The sequence below is a fragment of the Haliaeetus albicilla genome, chromosome 18, assembly GCF_947461875.1.
Source record: "Haliaeetus albicilla chromosome 18, bHalAlb1.1, whole genome shotgun sequence".
NCBI lineage: Eukaryota > Metazoa > Chordata > Aves > Accipitriformes > Accipitridae > Haliaeetus > Haliaeetus albicilla.
This window is the reverse complement of record NC_091500.1, coordinates 4128512-4151902: the sequence shown is the minus strand read 5'-3', so window position 1 is coordinate 4151902 and position 23391 is coordinate 4128512. Positions and strand designations below refer to the sequence as shown.

General features: G+C 47.1%; 1 protein-coding gene and 1 long non-coding RNA gene across 2 annotated transcripts in view; both read right to left on the bottom strand.

Annotated features, from left to right (window-relative positions):
• Window positions 1-1389, bottom strand: part of PKHD1 (PKHD1 ciliary IPT domain containing fibrocystin/polyductin) — a 261269-nt gene extending 259880 nt beyond the window's left edge. The window contains exons 1-2 of the mRNA XM_069805584.1: window positions 1226-1389; window positions 52-129 (exon numbers count right to left, since the gene is read on the bottom strand). Coding sequence (XP_069661685.1) covers window positions 52-129; window positions 1226-1277 — 130 coding nt within the window. The 5' untranslated portion in view covers window positions 1278-1389. The remainder of the gene's footprint in view (window positions 1-51; window positions 130-1225) is intronic.
• An 18675-nt stretch (window positions 1390-20064) lies between these two features.
• Window positions 20065-21501, bottom strand: LOC138689891 (uncharacterized). Its single transcript, XR_011328685.1, has 2 exons — window positions 21299-21501; window positions 20065-20642 (listed from the first exon to the last, which is right to left on the bottom strand). It is a non-coding gene; the product is annotated as an uncharacterized lncRNA (long non-coding RNA).
• Window positions 21502-23391: the final 1890 nt, after the last annotated feature.

The following is a 23391-nucleotide window of genomic DNA, read 5'->3' as shown; positions in this document are numbered from 1 at the left end:
GATTCTCTGTGATTCACTTTGTTGTGTGCTTCGTAAGAGTTTAAAACTCACCATCCAGAGTAATAGTAATCCACGTTCCTCCAGCGACACTGCCCTCTCGGGGCTTAATGAGCAATCCCGTGGCTGTCACTGCAAAAACAACCCAGCTACATCAGGTTGAAGTGTAATGCAAACATCTAAAAGATCTCATTCAGGACGAGACATAGTAGTCCGACAGCTGTCCTCCTGTGATCCTACTCTTCACCTCATTTCTCCTTCTCAGGCATCCACATTAGTGGTATTGCTCATCCTTTTTTCCCCAACTGTCTTCCCTATGTAATAGTCCTGCATCCTCTCAGAGGAGTTTGATACCTTCAGGACTTGATGAACCAAGCTATAATCTGAGCCTCCTGTCCTCCTCAAGAATTAAAATAAAGGTGATAAACCTCATGTTTATTCCTCCAGCTCTGAAGGAAATGTGTTTACTGACTTCTGTACATTCTCCCAGACTTAGGGCTGCCCACAAAATATATCCTTTTCTGGCTCCAAGACAGCCTGTCCAGCTTTTTCTTGCCAAAGTCCTTAGGAAAGAAACACAGGCCTGGAAACAAACTCCTGCTTCGTGAAATTGTCATCTGTAGCTTGCTACGCAATGCCTTTCAGAAGGGCACCAAATTCTTAAGGTAATTTAAGATTTATTTTGGGGACTCTCATCCTCTGAAGCTAATAGAGATGAACCAGTGGCTGGCTTCTTTTTTTTGTAGCCAATGATCAGAATTTTCCAGAAGTCCTTTTACAGTAATATCCAGTTTCCTGTTTAGCATTTTGGGAGATTTCCAACTTCTTAGCTGCGCATGAATGCAATCTCACCGAACACGAGTATTGATCACTGAAGCCAAATATTGGACACTCTTGCATCACGATCTTTTAATATAAACATGCAAACAGTGATATGACTATCATCAAGTGAATGAAAACAAGCCTGAGATGAACCAAGCTAGAACAGGGAAAATTAACAATGAATCTAGAAATCTCCACTGGCTATGGAAATGATGCCATGAAAAGCCACTGATAAGGGTAGACAATGTCTAGTATGCTATAGTCAATATCCCATAATATTCAACACCTTTTAGAGATGCTTCTCCATGTCTCACTTGCAGTCAGTCTGTATCCACCCCAGTGGCACTGGATTTTACTGGTGTTGTATGACCAGTGTAGCTGGAGACAACACCTCTCTATCACCCACCTGCAAAGAGTATCAGCTCAGCACTCAGAAAGGATGATGTCCAAGGGTTCATCTTGAACTTTGGATGGGGATTTCACAAGAGTCTGGCTCCAGGATCATGGCTTGGGACCTTAGGACCTTCCCTGGAGCCTAAAACAAACTCCATCTGTAGTCCGTCTTCACACCGCAAACCTGTGGGAGCAATGGTCTGTGTTAGAGCAGCCAAGATGGACTGCTATGTGGAATCACAGAGAAAACACTGATTCACCTCTCACACAGTATAAAGGATCACTGTGTTGCGAACCATACTCTTTTTCCTCCCACCCAACAGACCTTTATAGATCATATGCTCCTCTGAGCAGACCACTTTCCAGCCAAGCTCAGGATGAGCTTTTCCCCCCACTGGGGCCGTGTTTCAAGAGACTGACTCTGATTAAGCATTAGGCACAGGTGAATTGGTGAAAGCAGTTACAGGATTTAGAGCCAATGGTGTTAAACTCTCCTAGCTCTGTGCTGCTTTATGCAAAATCGTTGCATTTATTACATTCAACTAAATCGTGCCACGGTCATTCTCCAGCTCCAAAGCCAAATGGCAGGACCTGGCTATATTCTGAAGCTCTTTAACCTTACACAGCTAGCCCCAAACTGGGAGTGGCCCATCCTAGCTCCTCAGGTGTGCCTAGGAACTGTTTGGAAGAGCACTGGTAGACTTGACCACAACAGCTGTGAACTGTTCTCATAATTTAAGCAAATAAACATTTGAGTCCTTGTAGACTAGGAGGTTCCTTGGTCTTACTTGCTATCATAGCCAGACATATCACACATTCCCTTTATAAGGTCCATGTCAGGAACTGTTCTAACATTTAAAAATATAGACCATCAACTTCTACTGCCTTCACTCTGGGTTTTGTACTGGTATGGAAATAACCATGGGTCAATTTATTTAGCCACATTTTTAAATGAGCAAGAACCTCAAATTCTCACTAGTGAGCACAGAGACTGTTCCCCTTACCAATAACATCTCTTTGTTGTTAAAACTCAGCTCAGACCACAAAAGCCCCAAACAAATATAAAATCATACAGTAAGAAGCTAATTTAAGATTTTAGATTGTTGTCATGGTAGGACCTTGTCCTGATTTCGGCTGGGACAGAGTTAATTGTCTTCCTAGTAGCTGGTACAGTGCTGTGTTTTTGAGTTTGGTATGAGAAGAATGTTGATAACACACTGATGTTTTCAGTTGTTGCTAAGTAATGTTTAGCCTAAAGTCAAGGATTTTTCAGCTTCTCATGCCCAGCCAGCAAGAAGGCTGGAGGGGCACAACAAGTTGGGAGGCAACACAGCCAGGGCAGCTGACCTAAACTAGCCAATGGGGTATTCCATACCACATGACATCACACCCAGTATATAAACTGGGGGGAGTCAGGCTGGGGGGAATCACCCCTCAGGAACTAACTGGGTATCAGTCAGCAAGTGGTGAGCAATTGCATTGTGCATCACTTGCATATTCCAATCCTTTTATTATTATTATTATTGTCATTTTGTTATCATTATTAGTTTCTTCTTTTTTGTTCTATTAAACTGTTCTTATCTCAACCTACAAGTTTCACTTTTTTTTTCTCCAATTCTCTCCTGGGTGGTGGTGGGGGAATGAGTGAGCAGCTGCGAGGTGCTTAGTTGCTGGCTGGGCTTAAACCGCGACAGACTTAAAGGCCAAAATTCACAATCACTGTATAAGGCACTTTATAATCAGTAATTCTCAAAGGGATAATCCATGTCCCCCACGCAGAAGAACAAAATGATGCAAAGGCAGACAGCCTTTCACATTCCTTCTCCACCAGTCAGTTATTGAGAAAAGGACAAAAAAAAAGACCTCAATTCTCTTAAGGCCCAGTTCCACCACAGGACAATGGTGCAAAGAGCTCATGTGTTCTTCCACGTAGTGGTCTCGCTTCATTCAATATATACGCTGCACTGATTCAAGCCCTCTTGTACATCGGTGAGTGCCTGTCAGGTCACCTGAGAAAGCCTAAACAACTGTCCAGAGCACTGTCTGCTTTGCTGGCTTCTGTAAATGTCCGTAAGAACCATCACAATGAAGCCAATCGAGTTGACTGTCAGCTACATTAAAGAAAACAACATTATTCAAAGAAAAAAAAAAGGGGGGGGGGCTGGTTCTTTGCTACTGCTACAGAGGTTCAGAATACTGGATGCTTTAAGTCATTTTTAAAAGGACTGACACATGCAGAGAAATGCTCTGCTGTCTATAGGCACAAAGTGCTCTTGAACACTGATTAGAAGATGTGGTCAACTTGCGTCCAAGGGTGCTGGATTTTGTTGGGGCATTGCACATTCTTTACTTAAGAGGAAAGTGGAGGGAAGGGAACTTGCTTCTCTGCTCTTATTTCCTTCTGTCTGGCCTTTGCCAGATAATGCAGTAAGGAGTTTCAAGGCAGTTGGTGAAAGGTCAGAGAAGCAGCATTCTCCAAGCACTTGGGGACCCCCAGTACTGATCTGGTAATTAGGATATTTTTGATAGCAATACACTGACCTCATGGGAAAGGGAGGGAATGAATGGAGAACAGAAATAACTCCTCAGGACTGGGCAGCGAAGCTTTTGCTGATAATGGCAGAAGAGGACAAAATCCAGAATATAGCCACATCCACATTTGTTGCACAACCCAACAGAAGCAGATCTGTAGAGCAAAACAACCGGTGCTGAAGACCCAACGCCCACACTGCAAGCATTTAGGGGTGTAACACACAGCACTAGATCTAGCCTAGTCCCAAGGGCTGAACATCCATTAATGGCTGGAGTGTTGTCTGGTGCATATCTTTCTTTGAATTAATCCAGAAGGATTGACATCTGTTCACTGGGAGAGTTCTGTGGTCTGAAACAAATCACCTTATCCCGAGATGAGAAGACTTGCTTCAAAAGTGCACTCCTGGTCTAAAATGGACACTGAAGGAGATACTGTGCAGCCTTTAAAGCACTTCTCCCTCCCTTAGAGCAGGCGCTTTTTTGCAAGATTGGAGTGGGATGCAGTGCATCCACAGTGGGTATTCAACAAACCAAGTCTGCTGGTTGGTCCTCTAGGAAAGGTAAACCTTACAAGCAAAGCTGATATTGTTTTCCACATGCTTCCTCCGCTATTGTTATTACCATGAGCATGGTTTTAAGATCACGCAAATCCTATACATCATGGTCATGACATCTCAGACAAAAACTCTCCTCAGAACTTCTGGGTAAGAGCAGGGCTGCACACTGGAAGAAGTGTGCATTAGCACCCTAGAAAAGATGCAACAGGAGAGCAACACTCTCAGAAGTGAGAGTTGGGCAGAAGCTTTAGTTACCCCATAACTATAGCAAACACACTGTTCCCATAAAGCCAACTTTTAAGCTTCTATTGCTTATTGTACCAGAAGACCTACTGTACCTACTCTCCCTATATTTCTTGCACATTTTAACATAACCGCAGTTTGTAAGGGTCAGAGTCCAGAACCCTGATGCATGGTAACATTGCATTTCAAAGAAGGTACATAGAAGATCATTTAGGTTTACTTTTATCGTTCTCATTAGGACTTCTTCTGGTATTACTTACCTTATTCAATTTGTTCTTCTTCCATTCCTACAATGAGCAAAGTGCAGAGGTTTCGATACCAGCATAACTGCTCCATCCCTTTGACGCCAGCTCTACTGCAATTTTCAGTCTGAGGTGGTGTTAGGCACTCTGTTCAGTCCCTGCATGGGTAACTGAGTCACAGTGTGCTGAAACCCACCAGACTAGTTTCTCAAAAGGCTCAGTGCCTGTCACAGACAGCTCAGAGCCATCCATTGGGCTTGCTTAATTATTAACCTAAGCTACTTGCTGCTATTAACTGTTTTGTTCCAAGTCTTTAATGACCATAATGGAAGTAACCTGGAATTGTTCTTCCATTGGTATATGACTAGATCCTCCAACAGGAGGACAATGAATCCATTTTATCCTCTTTTTTCCCCCTACAACATGACAGAAAAACTGATGGAATTACTTCTTGATATGCTGATATCCAATCTGGGAGTGACTTTCACAGCAAGCGGACTTCAAGGTCTCCACATATACTCTTAATTCAATTTTTCCATGGCATTCTGCATTGGCAGGAATTCTGCCCAAAGGGCTTTCCAACCCCTTACTACATCTCAAGTACCTACACCCCTGCAGGTCCTTATGCAACCAGCGGTGGAAAAGAGTGCAGTGGACTTACACAACGTTATCATTCACCCCACGGAGAACCATGTGCCTCCCCTGGCTGCAGGGAAGACCCAGCTCAGCCTACATCAGGTACCGAATAGCTGTGTGGCTATCATCCCTACTCCCACCTCTGCACCCATCTCTTTGAAGACCAGCTGGTTTTCAGTGGAGCCACCAGAAACATGATGGGTCGCTGAGCCCCTGCATTGGTATGGATGCCTTCATGGAAGTTTCCACTGAAATTCAGAGGAAGTTCTCAGACACCACAGCATAACTACAGTTTAATGAGTTACTGTGCAGCAGTGAAACAACAGCAGTATGTATGCATGCTCTTACCTCATCCCCAAAGGGAGGTGAAACAGGTTTGCTTGTTCTTCCTCGGCCTCAATTCAGAGACACAGTGGCACGAAGTCACGGGCAATCAGCCTTCAGGGAAGTTCTGGAGCTCTGCCCAGCAGTGGAACCAGTTGTGTTTGGTCTATTCTTAGGCCAAGCCCCAGAGTCTCAGCTGCATAAAGCCAATGATTACAGGAACCCAACAAAAGTTAACCCTACCCTGCTTGGTAGCCTACACTCAGTTTACTTTTTAGCTGGAATGACACTGGAAACATAGTCAGAAGAAAGAGAAGACCTGAGGGAATTCTCAAACAAAAAAGTATTACCAAAGAAGAGACAGTTCAAAGATGATAACTTGAACACAGCAAAGCCAGATGCTGGTAACAGGGTCCACTGACAGGCCCAAATGAGGGGACAGACCAGGTCCAGGGTCCCTCCAGGGACCTCCCTCAGGAGCAAGAGGAGACAAAGCCAGAGACTCAGCTACAACACAGGCCCATCATCCAGCTAGAAAGCAGGACTAGCCACGGGACTGAAGACTAGTGCTCCTACAACACAGCTCAGGGTGGGACTGCAGGCCCAAAGCTGAGGTTAAATAGGGCTCCTGACCCATGGACAGCATGTGGATGGGGGTCCCAGGTGAGATTGATCAGGGTCGTTAAGGCTTATTGTCCAAGCAGCCAGCAATCAGGTTAGGAAAGCTAAAGCCCTGATAGAATTCAGTCTGGCCAGGGACATCAAGGGCAACAAGAAAAGCTTCTATAGATATGTCAGTGATAAAAGGAAGACTAGGGAAAATGTGGGCCCTCTCCAGAAGGAAATAGGAGACCTGGTTACCTGGGACATGGAGAAGTCTGAGGTACTTAAAGACTTTTTTGCCTTAGTCTTCACTGGACATGGACCTGTTGGAGCAGGTCCAGAGGAGGGTCATGAAGGTGATCCAGGAGCTGGAGCACCTCTCCTATGAAGACAGGCTGAGAGAGTTGTGGTTGTTCAACCTGGAGAAGAGAAGGCTCCGGGGACACCTTGTTGCAGCCTGCCAGTACCTAAAGGGGGCCAACAAGAAAGCCAGAGAGGGACTTTTTACAAGGGCCTGTAGTGATAGGACAAGGGGTAATGTCTTTAATCTGAAAGAGGGCAGATTTAGATTAGATGTAAGGAAGAAGTTTTTCACTGTGAGGGTGGTGAGGGACTGGAACAGAGAAGTTGTGGATGCCCCCTCCCTGGAAGTGTTCAAGGCCAGGTTGGATGGGGCTTTGAGCAACCTGGTCTAGTGGAAGGTGTCCCTGCCCACAGGGGAGTTGGAACTAGATGATCTTTAAGGTCCCTTGCAACCAAAACCATCCTATGATTGCTACCTTCAGGACTCTGACATTTCTGCTCTCAACATATTCAGTTACTCAAAGTCTCTAGATCATAATGAGCAAAAAAAATGAGTTATCACCTGTCATTCTGTATAGCATTTTGTGATCCAATCCTAAGGAAAGGCTTTATATAGGAAAAACTCAACAAAATGTCCAAGGTTTACAGATCCAAAGGATTTGACTGGGATGAGGAGTTTATTCATTGCAGAAAGTTGCAGATTAGTAAAGACATTGCATAGGGAACCACCCCCCTGAAGGAGCTGAAACATGAAAAGAAAGAGGGAAGCTGGTGAAAAACATTGTCCTTAATAACCAGAATCACGGGCCTATAATTCAGATCAGGAGACGAATTGTTGAGTCGCACAGGATTCTTGTTATGTGAATTGTAAATACTCTCCCACTACAAGCTCATGACCACGTTTAAGCATGATTACCCACCAAAGAGGAAAGCAGTACAGTTTGATGAATACGTGCATGTTTGTCTATGTGTGCAAGCAATTGTTTTCCTGCTGAAGGAAAGTTCTGCTGAAAAACATCACCCCAGGCCATCTGGTTTTGTTTATTTGCAGTTATTCATTTGGAGGCTGAAGATTTTAGGCGTATGAGTAGAAATAGCCTTACGGGCAGGCTCAGCATCTGGAATCTGAGAAACATTCCTGCATTGCAACCAGAAAGGACCGAGAGAAAAGCAGGAGGTGTGAGCAGTAGCTCTTCGTCACTAGGTGGAAGTATGGAGCCGTTGAAGACCTGTCTACCACTCGAAACACGACTTAAGGCTGGCCAAGCTGTCCCTGCTTTGACACAGGTCCAGGACCGGTGTCTGTTAAGCCCCTGTGCTTGAGCGAAAGGCCACAATCAAGCAGACAGAGCACAGGAAAAAGAGATGTAGGACCTATTCCCAGCTCTTTCACTTATTAACACATGATTTTTTGGCCAAACAGCTTCATCTTCAGGTCATCTGCGTGTAAAATGGGGGACGGCAGCGCGGTGCCCGTGAGGTCTTTTGCAGGGCAGGTGCTCTCAAAGGGTAGCAGCGTGGGAGATGGTATGTTTCCCCAGGACTTGAAGCATTTCTGGGATGGAAGAAGAGCTTTGCAGGAGCCAAGCGAGGGCTCCCCTCGCACTCCCCCCAGCCGTCACACGGCAGCCACCTCGCGAGGGGAACGCAGCAGTTGTTGAACACCACGTGGCATCTCCCAGCTGAACAGCTGAGGGGAGGATAATGTGGGGTAAAGTGAAGTTTAGCAACTTTGTCTGCAGCAGCTTGGGAATTCCCCTCTTCCCTCCCAGTCCTGCTGGTGCATGCACCACCCCACACCAAGGGCACCAGCCTTTCCTGCCTGCTCCTCACCAAACAGTCAGACGTTGTCACGAGGGAGCGATGTGGGAATGCTGCCTGCACTCACAATTCCTGCACCCACACCTGTAAATAGAACATAAAACACCCTAGGGAAAAGCAAGCCTAATGGGGCTCATGCTTGGACCAGCAGCATCGTGTTCTTCTTGGACACGGCTGTCAATAAGCAGCCTCCCATCCAACGCGAGGTATGCCATACTGGACACATACTGGAACAACCTGAAAGTGCTTGAACTTAGGGACTCAGGCCAGTCACAGGTCTTGGAGAAAGGTCTGTGCTTTCCAGCTTGGTATTGTCTGTAGTTAGTGTCCTCTTCCAGTCCTTACCTATGGCATTTGTCATCTCCCCAAGCAAATTGCAAACCGTGTATGCCCAAGAGGAGATGGGTTATCCACTCACAGCATCAACCTCCTGCTGAAAGCAAATCAGGACTTCTGCAAATACTGAGGATCTGGAGCAAAGCTCCCAGGCTTGGAAAGTCTCTGAAGAGGATTTCAGCACTGCCTACAGGCCAACCTATGCCTCAGACTTTGTGGATAAATCTGTGAGTGAAATAAAAGGATCAAGGGCTTGGGCATTGCATCTCCATGGATCACAAATTGCAAACATGATCACCTGCATTGTTTTGACTGAAACCAGCTCATATTAGCCCAAACAATTCCTAGGAGTGGTTCAGGAATCAGTACGGCTGGTGCCTGCTCCCAATGAGCAGTATGGAAGCAGTGACCGAGTTTTTGAGGTTGGTTTTGAGTTTAATAGCATGGGCATGACTGCAGAAGCAGGAAAAGGGCCCTGCAAGGTTGGTTCGTTAGTAGACATGCAGCCTGGAAGACTTCACAGGCTGGCATGTCCTGCAAGGGCAGCCCCTGCACTGGCCATGCCGTTCCATGCAGAGCTCTTACAGCTGCTCTTTCTTTCTATTAATACTTCACTTTTTGTGTATTGACACAAACTTCCTAGCAACCAAGGTCACAGGAGAAGGTGTTAAGAAGCTGGACTGATTAATAATAAATCCTGGGGTTTGATATCTTTTTTCTTGAGGGGCTTGTTAGACACCGGCAGGCAGGGTGCTGAGCTGAGATTTCCAAGGGAACCTAGGGGATTTGGAAACCCTGCTCTGATTGAATTTCCCTCTCTGATTCCCAGCCTTCTTCCTTCTGGCCTCAGCATCCAGCTGGGTGAAGCTACCCAGGGGAAGGTGAGTTGAGACGGTGCATTAGTGCTAAGCAGGAACCTGGCATCTAACAGCCGTGCTCAAATTTGTCCCCTGGGGGTCCATAGGGGTTGGGTTTCTTTAGTTGTAATCAGGATCCAATGGTCTCCATAGACCAGGTAAATACTTCTCACTGCTACCAAGTCCCACCATGGAGGGTGGACTGTACCTGTTCCCTCCTTGCTTTCTACAGCCCTGAGCATCCTTCAGGTGGGACCAGCACCACAGCCTTAAATGTCTGCCCTCACCAAGCCACTGTGCTTGGTCCTGGATTTGCTGAAACAGGCTGAGCTGCCCACTGTGGTGAGAACCGTGCCCTTTCCATCACAGTCCTAGCCACAGGAGTAGGGCCCAGATAAGCTGGCTTGAGATTTTAGGTGCATTTTGTGTTGTAAAATAACACATAGAAAAGTCCCATCTTTCCTTCTGAGTTTCAGTGTAGTTAAGTCACGAATCACTTATGTCTGGATGCTCACAGGTAGAGCAAGAAGAATAGTCAGCCAGGAATGAGCAGAGGGATTTCAGAAGCAGTGTCTGGTTTTGCCACATTCAATTCCTCATTAAACACCTTAGCACAGAAATCTGAGTATGAGAAAACCAATACAGCTAGTTCATGAACATTTCCCAAATCAGAAGAAGAGCAAGCCCCTCTTGGTCAGGAATGGCACTCAGATCTCTTATCTTTACTCTGGTGTTTTAGGCATCAGGCCATAATGTCCCCAGCTGAGCTGCTCTCTTGCCTGCTGTGATTTACAAAGGTGGGGTGGTGAAGGCAGAGAATACGGACATGAATGCTGCATGAACTGATCTAGGGAAGATACTAAGAATTTTATGAAAGGGGATTGAAAGTCAATTAAGAAGTTGAAAAGCAAAAAGTATCCTTTGTATTTATTGAGCAATACCAATACCGTCAAATTTTCCTTTATTCCTGCTCCTTTGCAATAAAAAAAAAATTTGTTTCTTGAAAATCTTAGCATTCACATTATTAACTTTTTCAGATGTTAAGACCTTTTATTGCCACTACTTCTACTTACATTTGCAGCCTGTAACTGAGCTGCCTGACTTGCCTCATTCATTTTTCTAGCCAATTTGCAACAGGCTTAACTCCTTCCTTTGAGAGGAAAAATGTTGGTGCTTCCAGGAGCCTTTCTACATGTCTTTACAGGGTCACTTTTCAGCATGATAAACCTCTGTTGAAGTTGTTCCCATAGCTACTCTCGCTGCATTTTAAACAGGCGATGAACTTCTTTAAATACTAAATTTATTGCCAGTGCAGCTGCTTTAATGACAGGTTTGAGGCTTCTTTGGTTTCAAGGTTGAGTGTGTTTCGGCTTGCATCCCCTGTGGTCGTACGGTTCGCGGAGGGGATGCTAGTCACCCGGCCGCCTGCCCATGGCAGATGCTGGAGCCTGGGGATGCACAAGGCGACGGAGTAAGGAGAAACCAGCACCTTGCAGGGGATTTGTCTGCTGCAGCTTCGGTCTTCTCGGTGGCATGTAGAGGATGCTCCCCTGCTCCTGTAGGATCTGTCAAGCACATGGGATGGCCAGGGAAAATAAAGGTCAAGGCTGGCTCCCAGACCCATCATAGCATAGAAATCCTCCTAAATAAAAAAATACAGCCACAAAGGAATAAATGCAACTTCAAATAAAGCACTGGCTGCATCTGTACGGTGAAAAAAACATCCTGGTATTGAGGTCTTCACAGAGATTTTCCTCTGCTGGGCTGCTCACAGACACCATCTCACTCACACTTCCCATTAAGCAGGGCTCTGTTTCAGCGCGATGGACCACCACTCCTTCAGTCTCTGTGTTACAGGGCTTTTTATCATGCTAACGGTAGGATCCAAGAAAGGCTACAGCTCCATTGTGTGGGGTGCTCTGTGACCACACAATACCAGACAGCTCTAGCCTGGAAAAGCTTTCAATTTAAATAGGGGCAAAGAAATACAATCCCACATGACTGTGGGAAAAGATGCGTGCTACAGACTGCAAACTCAGTGATAAGGTCCCCACAGGAGAACTGCAGAGGTTGGACTGCAGACCCCAGAGGCAGCATTCCCCCTTAAAATCAAGAGGGGTCGCTTTGATGGAAGAAATCTCCCAGGGAAGTCTAGACAGGCACTACTGCAGACTGAAGCCGTGGCATTTGCTCAAATAAACAGCTGGTAGCAGATTGGGTTTCTGAATCAAACTGCAACCCTGCACCTACTGAGCTTCATCCATCATTAGTCTTTCATTAGGAAACTTGTTCTTGGCCTGGTCCCCAATTCCCAGAGGAGTGATTCAGGCAAATACCGTCCCCGCTGCTGTGTCCAGCAGTCTCTATTCTTCTGCCCGTCCCTATCCTTGTGGCAAGGCGAATGCCCGCTTGTTTCTCATTTTAATACGAAATTCCTTCTGTTCGATGAGTTTTCGTTTTAAAGGCTGCCACTGCCCCATCCCCTCCATCCCTGCTACCCATGTCTAAGCGGGGGGAACAGGTGGGACAGCTGACCCTGGTGAATGAAAGGAGAGCACAGTTTTGCTCCCTTCACCCCTTTCTCACAGCCTGCCACTGCTGTCAGTGATCCCCGAGCCCCAGGGGACTGGGGATTTGTGTGTATTAGTCACATGAAAGAAAAGAGCCTGCAGCAGGCTGCTCCCGGGCTTTGCTTCACCTCCAGGCAAGGGGATGGCTTGCCACTGTATTCCTCAGGGCTGGAATCAAGTGTCAATTTTTTTTGTTATTATTTGCACAGATTGGCTTCTATGTAAGACGTGCCACAGCCGTGATTAAAAAAAAAAAGAGAGAGAAAGAAAAAAGAACAACTTACAATGATCCCAGTTGTGCAGGGAAATGTGTAAAGCCAGCCACTTGACAGAAAATGAGATCTTCTTCTGTTGTCAAATCTTTGGGGTGGGATTTGGTCTCATTCATTTACCTTGCGTGAAGCTCCACAGCCTGTCATCACATGGCGGGTTCAAGCAGAGCATTAAATGGTCTCTCTCAGTCCTAACTCTATTAATCCGATGTCACACACGACAAACTCCGACAGACCCCCACTAAGGAGGACTCACGTTTACGTACCCATCAGTGAGCTGCATCTTGGGGATATTGTCCTTCTCACAAACTCATGGATATTGCACAGATGATCCCAAACCTATTACACCATGAGAAAGCAATGCAGGTACCTAAATAACCTTAAGTCTGCTCTGTATAGCCAAGGTCAAAGAAGAGGCTTCACCGTAGGCTTGATTAACCTTGGGTTTTATGGACACACTGATTGCCTGCCCCAATTCCAGCAGGCAAGAGCAGTATTTCCACTGGTCTCAGCTATCTCTGGTTGCTGGAAGCCACAGAGCCCTCACATTAGCTCAACAACAGCAGTTATACTGTGAGCAAATGGTTTTACACTCTATCCAGAAAGAGCAAAGCCTTTTTCTCAGGTATTTAAGGTGCTTGCACACAGAAAGAGCTCTTCTTATGTATCAGCTTGGCCATTCCCATAACCATCTTCAGGCAGAAATACAAGCCCCTGAAAGAAGAGGGAAAGATTCAGTCCCACGAGACTGGGACAATAACATGCCTATGTGGATGAGATGCTAAAGAAAAAAATTACTTGACCGTTGGCACAAGTATCTTGACCATTGGTACAAATATGGGACAGATGTGGTAACTGCGTATTGCTTTTCTCTTAAATGAAGGTGTCAGTGACATTTCAGGGTTCATTGATGGTGGGTCATTGCCCAGCACGCCTGCTATTATTAGTGCTTTGAATCTTAATTTGTTTTCACACTCAAAACAACTTCTTTCACATTTCCTTCTGGTTTTCTCCATATGTTCATAGAGTTTTCATAAGCTGCCTGAATCCAGCAAGAAACCATTTCCTACCCAGTCTTAAAAAAAAAAATACTTCTGTTAAACCACAGTGAGACTTTTTCCCCCAGCTTTTCAGTACTGCCAGAGATCTGAACAACTGGTAGTTCACACAGCTCTAATCAAGACATCCTTGTGCCTGCTGCTGCACAGACCCATTGACCCAACAACGAAGCAAAAATTAGAAAAAGAGAGGACAAAAGCACGCAGGTGGGATGAGGAAGGAAGCCTTGATCACAGCCTGCTCACTTAAGTGCATGCATTAATGCTTTAATTTAGATTTTTTTGTGTGGGTTAAAATGCAAATTAAATGAATATTCAACCCCCAAAAGCAAGACGATCCCCTTCTTTTTAAGGAGGGGAGCTCGTTCAGTCCAGTCAGATGCTTTTCAGCCAGCCACGTCTCGCCTTTTCCAGCGCCGTATGTGTGCGTACGGGGGGGGAGGGCCATCAAAAAATAAAAGTGCCAGTGTTCCCGCTGTCAGCCCTTTACCCACCTGTTCCTCTTTTAGCCCAAACGTGTCCACCTCTGACCCTGCTGTGGGACCAGGGCTCTTGCGAGGCTAAAAACCCCCACCACCACCCTTCACTCCCCCGCTCCCCGCGGCAGCTGGGTAAACCTCAAGGGCAACAGCTGGGGGCCAGGGACGATGCCTCCAGTTCCCGGCTGGAGGTACAGCAAAGGGCATCTGCAAGGCTTCCAAATCTTTGGCCTGACGGTGAGGACTTGTATTTATTTCGGTCGCACAAAGTTTGGCGCTACCCCCGTTTGAGCCCCCCGTGCCCATAAATCCAGCTCAATTAGCTCTCGAGATGCTCGTCGTTGCCACGGGGTGTTCATTTGGTGAGTGACTGCCCTGAGGGGCTCCGGTTGGGGTTTGGGGTTCAGGGTCTGTTCAGCCATGCTGCGAGCCCAAGGGGCTCCCAAGGAACCCTGGCCACTTGTTCTTCGTAGATGCAAAGACGGGGAGGGGAGAAAAGGATGAGATGATCTCTTGAGTGCTGGATGAAGCCCTGAAATTACCTGGAACTTGCAGGGAGGATTTTTGCATCCTCTGGCAGTCAGGGGCAGTAAATTTCACACCCTGACTTCAGAAAGACAGAGATGTAGAGGTTGATGTAACCCATGTTTTTGCCTGCCTGTCTGCGGGCTGTTTTCCAAAAGCCTGACACTGAATTGGGCCTTAATGAGATCCTCCTTAATCTGCTTAACTGTAAAAACACCAGTGGGATGAGATCAAAACACTACCCTAAGGCATCACTTTTTTTATCCCATCTAAACACATGCCAGAACTCAACAATTGCTCCTCCAGGATCCTTTTCCCTGCCTTGAAGGCAGACAGAGCTCTCCTGCATGGAAAGACATCCATGTACAGAGGAGAAGTCAGGAATCCACTGTTCTTATTCTAACACCAATAAATTAAAATAATCGCAAGCTGTCCAACTCAGCAGGTCGGTGGGACAGTGGCTTTCTGGCTTGGGCAATGGCTAGAAAGAGCAGTCCTGCTGCTGCAGTGAGTTCATGGCCATGCATCAGGGCAGCCTCCCTGGTACTCCTGACCTTCATCAGGTAAGAGGAGCAAAGAAATGAAGACTGTTGCCTTCCCAGCAGTCTTACCTGACCTTACTACCGGATGCCCTCCAAAATCTCTCTCCGCTCTTTCTGGCTTTCAGAAAGTAGCTGGAGATGTAAAGTGACAACTCCACTAATTCAGACTGGGTGTCCTAAAAGGTGGATCTACCTGGAGCCCAGATAGATCTGTCCCAGATTTACAGGCGACCCTGGGCAATTCACTTAAGGTCTTATCGAGCAATAAGGATAACAGCAGGAATAATATGAGATTAATTGGATTCTAAGACAATGAGTCTGTGAAGGCAATAAATGTCTCATTAGCTGTTTTCCTCTCATTAGTCCAACAACAAAAGCAGATAAACATCCTTGTTATGTTCTACATTATTATGAATTTTGTCATGTTCCTTTACCACATCTGAGCCCACAGCTGGACAGCACTACGCTGTTTGCATAGCTCATTGTAGTTTTTGTATGGTTGAACCTTGATTTCACAAGAACTAAGTGGTCTAAAATGCATCGTGATGGAATATCAACCTGATGAAGCAAAAACAAATCTTACGTGGCTGAATACAATTCCTCTTTACCTCCCTCTAACAGGGGCTTTACACCAATGATGAAAATGAAAAAAGTCCAGGGCTCTTGGTGCACTGCAGCACGCAGTTACAGAGGGGTATCTGAAGAAGCAGGGAATAATATTCCGGATCCCTTAGACTGGGGAACCTCTAACACAGGAAACAGGGAGAACTTGCCACCTGAGTTACTGGCATTGCTGGGAGGAGCTGGGGGCCTCTGCAGCCTTTGCTCTCTTCAAAGCCACTCAGTGGAGCCCTGTTCAGGTGACTCCAAACCTAACATGTTCAGGAGACTTTGTTAGGAGACTCATTGAATATTGGGTGCAAACCAGGCCACTGCTTGGCCTTTTTCTGGAGATTACTGTCTCCTCCCATGCTTGCTCTCTCTTAGTAATTGTGCAAGGGACTACTGGAGTTGAAGCTCGGACTGCTGGGCTTGGACTGTTGATACAGACCAGTTGGCAGCCACTGTATCAGGCCAAGTCCGAAGAAGTCAGCAACCTGATCTTCCCATCAACTAACCCAGAAAGTCCACTCAAAATCAAGCAGAGAATCTGAGTGTCTCCCAAGGGGATAGGACTTAACTTCTCTATCCAGGCCATAAGCGTTCCAGGTTCAACCATCCTTTTTTCATTCTGGAGTCCACGCCAACTTTCCACCTCCCTTCCCCATCACCTACTCTCCCAGGCAGCGTGCAGGCACGCTCCCCCACCCAAACCCTCTCCAGCTCAATCAGCTGTCACAGGCCCCACATTCCTGCAGGACTCCCAGAATTGGCAGCTCTGGACATCTGCTCTTTTCCACCCCCGCAAATATGCAAGCAGGTGTGAGGCACCACAACTTTCCTTGTTCCTAGTCACTTTTACCCAGGCAGTGTGAATGAAAGCACAGCCAGAAGGGCAGATGATCTGTTCCCCTCCATCCTCTTCGCATCCCTGCAGGGAACATACAGAAACAAAAATCAATCTCTTCACTGCTATTGAAGCACCCAGAAAAGAAGAATCTTATGTATCTGAATATAATTCCTCTTTACCTCACTCTAACAGGTACTTCACACCAATGATGAAAATGAGAAAAATCCGTGGCTCTTGGTGCACCGCAGCATGCAGTTACAAAGGGGTATCCCGAGCATGTGCTACTTAGGACAGTAAAGCTACAGAATACTATCCAATACAAATGGCATCTGTATTAACCTCACACTCAAAGGACCTTCACTGAAGGGATTCTGAAGAATAGCAGTGGCTAGTGAAGACCAGGATGGAAAACCCCCAATTTTTTCACTGCTCATGAAAAAAACCAACCGCTGCTGGTTGCTTTCCTCCAACCAGCCAAGCTATAAGGTGATGGTAGGTATTACAGGGTTACTGCGGCAAAGAAAACAAAGTGGCAAAGCAAAGTTACCCTATTCGCATCAGCCAGGAATACCAGAAATACAAAATTGCCTGGAGATCCAGGTTTTAGATGTCCGTGATCAGTACAGAGGGGATCAGGCTGAGCCCCCTCCCCAGGAGAAAGCCCCGTGCATCTCTGCTCGGTTTATCAGATCAAACACAGCCACATCGCAGAACATTTTCACTCTGGATCTAAGGATCCGTTCATTTACCTGCCTCAGCAGAAGTTGACATCACTACTGCTTTTCACCTCACATAGTCTGTACTCGCCTTCCCACCCCAATTCCTCCACCTGAACACTTATGCAAAGCTCCAATATTTATAAACCCTTTCACTGATCAGATTTGCACTGTCAACCATCTCTTATTGAATAGATGTCCTACACTGGAAGGATATATGAGACAACGACCCACTGAGAACTCTAGAGAAGAGGTGTTTGGCCATTAAAGAAACAATTAGGTGTTTGGCCATTAAAGAAACACTCAGTTGCAATATCCATAGAGAAGGTTTTGGTAGCTTTTTTGCATTGATTATACAAAACACCTTTCTATAGTGATGGTTACGCTTTTCTCGTTCCAGTTGAGGCCAGTCAACTTACACAGAAGTTAGTCTCTTCTTCTTTAATGTTATTCAAATGCTACAAGAGAAACGGCTGCCTGGCAAGTTTATAGTTATACATCATATGAATTATTTTATGAATGGTGATCAACATGGAGGACTGTGGAGGACTGGTTTTACCCAGGCTCCAATGAATCTTTAAGTGTTGAATAAAAATAAAATAAAAATGAAGTAAATGTAGTTTGGGCAGTTTATGCCCTATAGGTTATTACCTAAGATTCCAAGAAAAAAAAAATTAAATTCAGTGCATTCAACTTGTTTCTTTCAAACAAGTGGGATTTTGGGGGTGGGGTGGGGGGGAAGAGCAAACATTTTTCTCTGAAAGTTCCCACTGGCAAGTGTGTGCAATGCACCAACTGGTGGGTTTAGATGAACAACCACCTTTCTTTCCATAAGGAAGGGGCTGATACCTCATAGGAAATTCAGGCCAGCCAGGGTTAATCTCATGACCGCATGAGACCGTGTGGGGTCCCTGAGTTAAACTGCTTCTCCCGATATCGCTACAAGGTGTATCAGTAGCTCTAAATAGAAAATGTCCACTTTTTACAGCTTCCACGTGGCCACAGAAGAAGTCACATGCTGAGCTTACACCCAGCTGCCGTCCCCGCATCCCTGTGAAGCTGGCACTGCCTGCGAGCACCAGCACCAAGCCCTGCTCCCAGTCTCAGCTTGCTGTGCCTGAAATCTGCTAGGCATCTACCCAGGCTGTTCCAGGAGAGCATCAGCCCCCAGCCACCCGAACGTAATCTTTCCATGGCAAGATTAATGCAGAACCTGGATAAACTACAAGCAGACAATAGAAAGTCAACCGTATTGTTGTCCCTCTTTTGCAGGTGGGTAAACTGAGGCACGAGGGTCTCCTCTCCCCGTCATGTCCTCCTCCCTGCAACCTTGTATTGCTGCCATGCACAAGATGTGGTGTTGTCCTTTTTCCTTCCTTTCCATGGTGGCCTTGCACCCATGCTCCCATCAACCTGATTCAGATACAGCTTTTGGGGACAGGGAGGACAGAGCGGCGTTGTCTGCAGCAGCCTGGTAAGACCATCACGCTTTTCCAGCTGTGCTTCCCAGGAGCAAGTTGTCTGTGTCATGGCACTAACACCACTACAGCTCCGTTTCAAACAGTTGAACGGAAAGATCACAGAATCACAGAATCATGGAATAGTTTGGGTCGGGAGGGACATTTAAAGGTCATCTAGTCCAACCCCCTGCCATGAGCAGGGACATCTTCAACTAGATCAGGTTGCTCACAGCCCCGTCCAACCTGACCTTGAATGTTTTTGGGGATGGGGCAGCTACCACCTCTCTGGGCAACCTGGGCCAGCGTTTCACCACTCGCATCATAAAAAATTTCTTCCTTATATCTAGTGTGATTCTACCTCCTTTTAGTTTAAAACCATTACCCCTTATCCTACCTTTCTTATAAGCCCCCTTTAGGTATTGAAAGGCCGCAATAAGGTCTCCCCAGAGCCTCCTCACAGCAGAGGTGTTCCAGCCCTCTGACCATTTCTGTGACCTCCTCTGGACCCGCTCCAACAGGTCCATGTCTGTCCTGTGCTGAGGACCCCAGAGCTGGACGCAGGACTCCAGGTGGGGTCTCACCCGATGGGAGCAGAGGGGCAGAATCCCCTCCCTCGACCTGCTGCCCACATTTCTTTTTATACAGCCCAGGAGGCTGAGTCCACGTGAAAGCCAACGCCGGGGGCTCAGCTACACGGCGAAGATGAGGTGCTGGGATTTGTTCTCCCATTTCTTTTCATCTCACTTCTGTCCCCTTTGACCACAGATGGCTTTTGCAGAGGCTCCAAGCCGGAGGGTGACACCCGTCTGCAGCACCCTCATCGCTCTGGCTCACGCCGCGGGGGGCACCCACCTGTTCTGTAAAGCATCCCAGCTATGAAGGCTGTTCTGGAGGGGGTTGTACAGCCCCAAATCTGTGTGCTGCACCCTCCCAGGCTTAAACTCTGCTTCGGAGGAGCAAATGCCCATAGGGAAGCACTCTGAGCACCATCCATGGAGTAGCACAGACAAGCAACACTAGGAACGCATTGCATCGACTGGCAGGAGCTTTGGGGTTTTAGGTAATTTATTCATATTGCTTGGGATGGGGGGGAATGCTCCTTCCCAAACTGTTATCTTTCACAAGCTGATCAAATAAGCATTTCTTCCCTACTATCCAAAGAATTCTGAGGACTAGAAAAACGGTTAAAGAAAAGATTGTTTTTTTCAAGTTGCATTGTTACATGTGATTGTGAATTCAGTCCAAAAAAAAACAGGTTACATCCTTTTTTAAATTAATATTATTGTTGTTTACCATGGAGCAAGGGCCAGGGTTGCACTAGATATGCCTTATGTTAGAATCTGGAAACATCCTCAATTTTCTCAGAGTTAAAGAAGCAAACAGAAAAGTAAGCCTGCCATTCTGCTCCTTACCAGAGCCCTACAAGACCTAAACCAAAATACCCTTTAAAAGTATATATCATTTTTCCCCATTTTCTGTCAAAACGTCAATGTTTAGTGTCATTTTTCTTCTGTGGGGAAAAATACTTTTGAAGCGTACTCAGCTTTTTCAGCAGGGAAACTTTTTCATGTTAAAAGCAGAGGGACCGTATAACCCTGCAGTCACTTCCAGTGGTTTGAACACTCACCTAGGACAAAAGTAGTAGGATGGGGACAAAAACCAGAGAGCAGGCTCTGTGGTGAAAGACAGCCTTAATAATACTGTTTGAGACACCAATGCCTTCAAGTAAAGGAAACTTTATAAGGCAACACCGCTGGGTGCAGGAACTCGATCATCCTCACTGTAGGAACATCATCATCACAGTTTTGGCTGAGACATTAACTCTCTCCCATCATTTTCCAGGCACAGTTCAGGAGTTTCCATGGGATAAGACACATCCTGATAGGCAGCCGGATGCAGCAACCCTGGTTTGGAGGTTAAAAGGCTTTAATAATAGTAATGTGGGTTATTTGGCATCGGGGCCAGGGAAACTGTGCCAGTCATATTTAATTTACTACCTTAGACACAGAGTAAAGGGTGTGATATTTTAAGTACTTGCTGTGCCATAAACTCCTTCCAAGAACTTGGGCGTGTCATCCCGTGCCTCAGTTTCCCAACCATAAAAAACATTTTGATAGCACTTCCCTCTCCCAGGGTGGGATGAGGACCCATGAGGCGCTCAGGCGCCCCATTAATATTATCTGCCAGACAAGAGATTGGTCAAAACCTCTCTGCAAACACCCACCCGTATAAATGGCTTCATTTCCAGTCTCCCAGGGATGCTAATTTTTAAACAGCTCGGATGGAGGAGAAAAGAAAAGGTAATTATAGTTAATGGTGTACTTCTAAAGACACCGAGGTGGGGAGGACCCAGGGCACCGTTCGTATTCCCAGCTGTGACCTGCGGAGCTGGTTGGGTTCAGCCTCTCTTGTCTGACCCCAACTCTTGCAAAAGCCCAGCAAATCCTGTCCTGCCCGACCACCTCTGCAAACCCCAGAGCTCCATCAGGATTTCAGACCAGCTCCAGCTCCCTGCTCCTCCTCCTCTTGCAACAGCCCTCTGGCCATTAACCTGATGTACCTGCAATAAATGCCTCTGTTCTCAGAAACCTTCGGGGGTTATTTTTGACGGGACCGAGCTGCAGCATCGGAAAAAGGGGATAAAAACCGACGAAACGCCCTCCTGGCACGGGACAGCTGAAGCGGCGTCACTCAACGCGCCGCTGTCAGCGGGGTGATTGAGGTGGACAGGAGGGACGGGAACGGCCACGGGCTGTAAAGGACACGGGCAGGTGGGAGGACGGGGCGATGGGGTGGGCTGGCAACGGGGGGGTGGGCGATACAAAAGGGACTGGGACAGCCTGCCGGGGCAGGGACCACGCAGGGATGGCAGGCGAGCATCTTAGGGCTAGAGCGAGGCAGGGAGGGGAAGGGACGTGGGAAGAGAACGACGGGCGACCCGATGCCCGGGTTGCAGGAGGCTGGTTTGCCCTCGGTGGGGTGAGACAGAAATACTGCTGGGAAGCCTTTAGCCATAGACCTAGCAAGGGGGTTAAGGGGATGCTAATGTAAGGTGGGGGAAATGAGCCTAGATGGTGGAAAACTGAGTGAGGGGAGGGGATTTGAAGTGGTTGCCACCAGGGAGAAGGAAAAAATGGAGGCAGCGGTATAGAGGAGAGTGAGAGAGGGGGAAATGCCCAATTCCCCCCACACACACACCGACATGCACGCAGAGGGGCCAGTAGAATAAGCTGCTTCAAGTGCTTTTTTACCCTCAGCCTTTGCTAAGAGACTCTTCGGCACCCCCAGGCACGGGCTGCTTGCTGGACGGCATTTCTGACCACACCAGCTCCTGCTTCCTTGGAGAAACCTTGAAGAGGAGGGAAACCCCCCTCACTGAAGATGCCAGCCCAGATAACACCCCTGGGGTGCTACGAAGCCACAAAGGACCCAGGAGAGGAGGATGAAGTGACTGGCTGCTTCTTTGCTGAAGGTAACGTCTGAGATTTACTTTTTTTTTAATGCAATATCTCCTGTGGCGTAAGAATTGCTGGTATTTAGGGCCAAGCCTAGAGAACACGGGCAAAAGCCAGTGTCAGGCATCCAGGGTTGTGCGAAGCATCGTAAGGAACTCTGGGCAGGGCAAGACATGTCGAGAATGGCAAAGGGAAGGGCGGTGAGGTGGTGCCCTCGTGGTCCAAACAGGACCCCAGACTCACTACCAAGTTCCCAGGGACCAGACCACACTGCCTGGATGTGGCCCACGGTTGAGGCTTTGAAGCATCCCTTCAAAGTGCGTGTGTTCAGGCTCAGAGCTATGGACAGACAAAACCAAGGGATGTGTTTGATTTTCAGGAGCATCTTCAAAAAAAGGGGTTGGTTTGCAAGAGTGGAAGAGTTGGTGTTCGGTGCCCTCTTGGCCAGATCTCTCAGCTCACAAGGCAAATTTTCAGTGGCCCAGGGGGTACAGCAGCTGTTGAGGAGGGACTGTAGGATCTCAGCGGGTCAGCATAGGCTGGAGGGCCAGTGTCATCTCCTGGGAAGCTCTGCAACCTCACATTGCTCCGGACGAGGCTCCTTTGACTGCAAAGGGTGCCTAGGTGTGACTAACACCTTCCAGGCGAAGTGACCTTCTGATTTTACTTCTCACCTTGAAATAAGGGGTCACCAGCAAGTTTCCACTAGTGCTTCCCTCTCCACCAAAGCCAGCTGTTAGACTATGTTGTCTACACCCTGGTTTTGATATATTTATCACTCCAGAATCCTTATTAGACAATGAAGTGCTTTGTCCATTTCACAGATGGAAAGCAGGGGTACATGCCTAGGTCCAAATTCATCCCCATTGCTCTTAGACCCTTAATTAAGGAGTCTAGGTGAAGAGCACAGTCAACCCCGGCTCCTTCTGGAGCCAACAGAGAGAGAAGACCCCCTCTTGACACCCTCCTGGGCCCTATCTGGGCATCCTTGCCCTCCATGGGTGGCTGTTCCTTGTATTTCCAGCCTGTTAGCAGTATGGTTATTTTAATTGGGAATGCATGACTGAAGCTGTCAGGAGCCCAGCGTGGGTTTCTCCTCCTCCTGGCTCAGCGCATCCCCCCAGCTCCCTATGCCTGGACCACAGGGGGAGGAACTAACCAAAAAAGAACCTAGAGGAAAAGGGTACTGTCCTCTTCC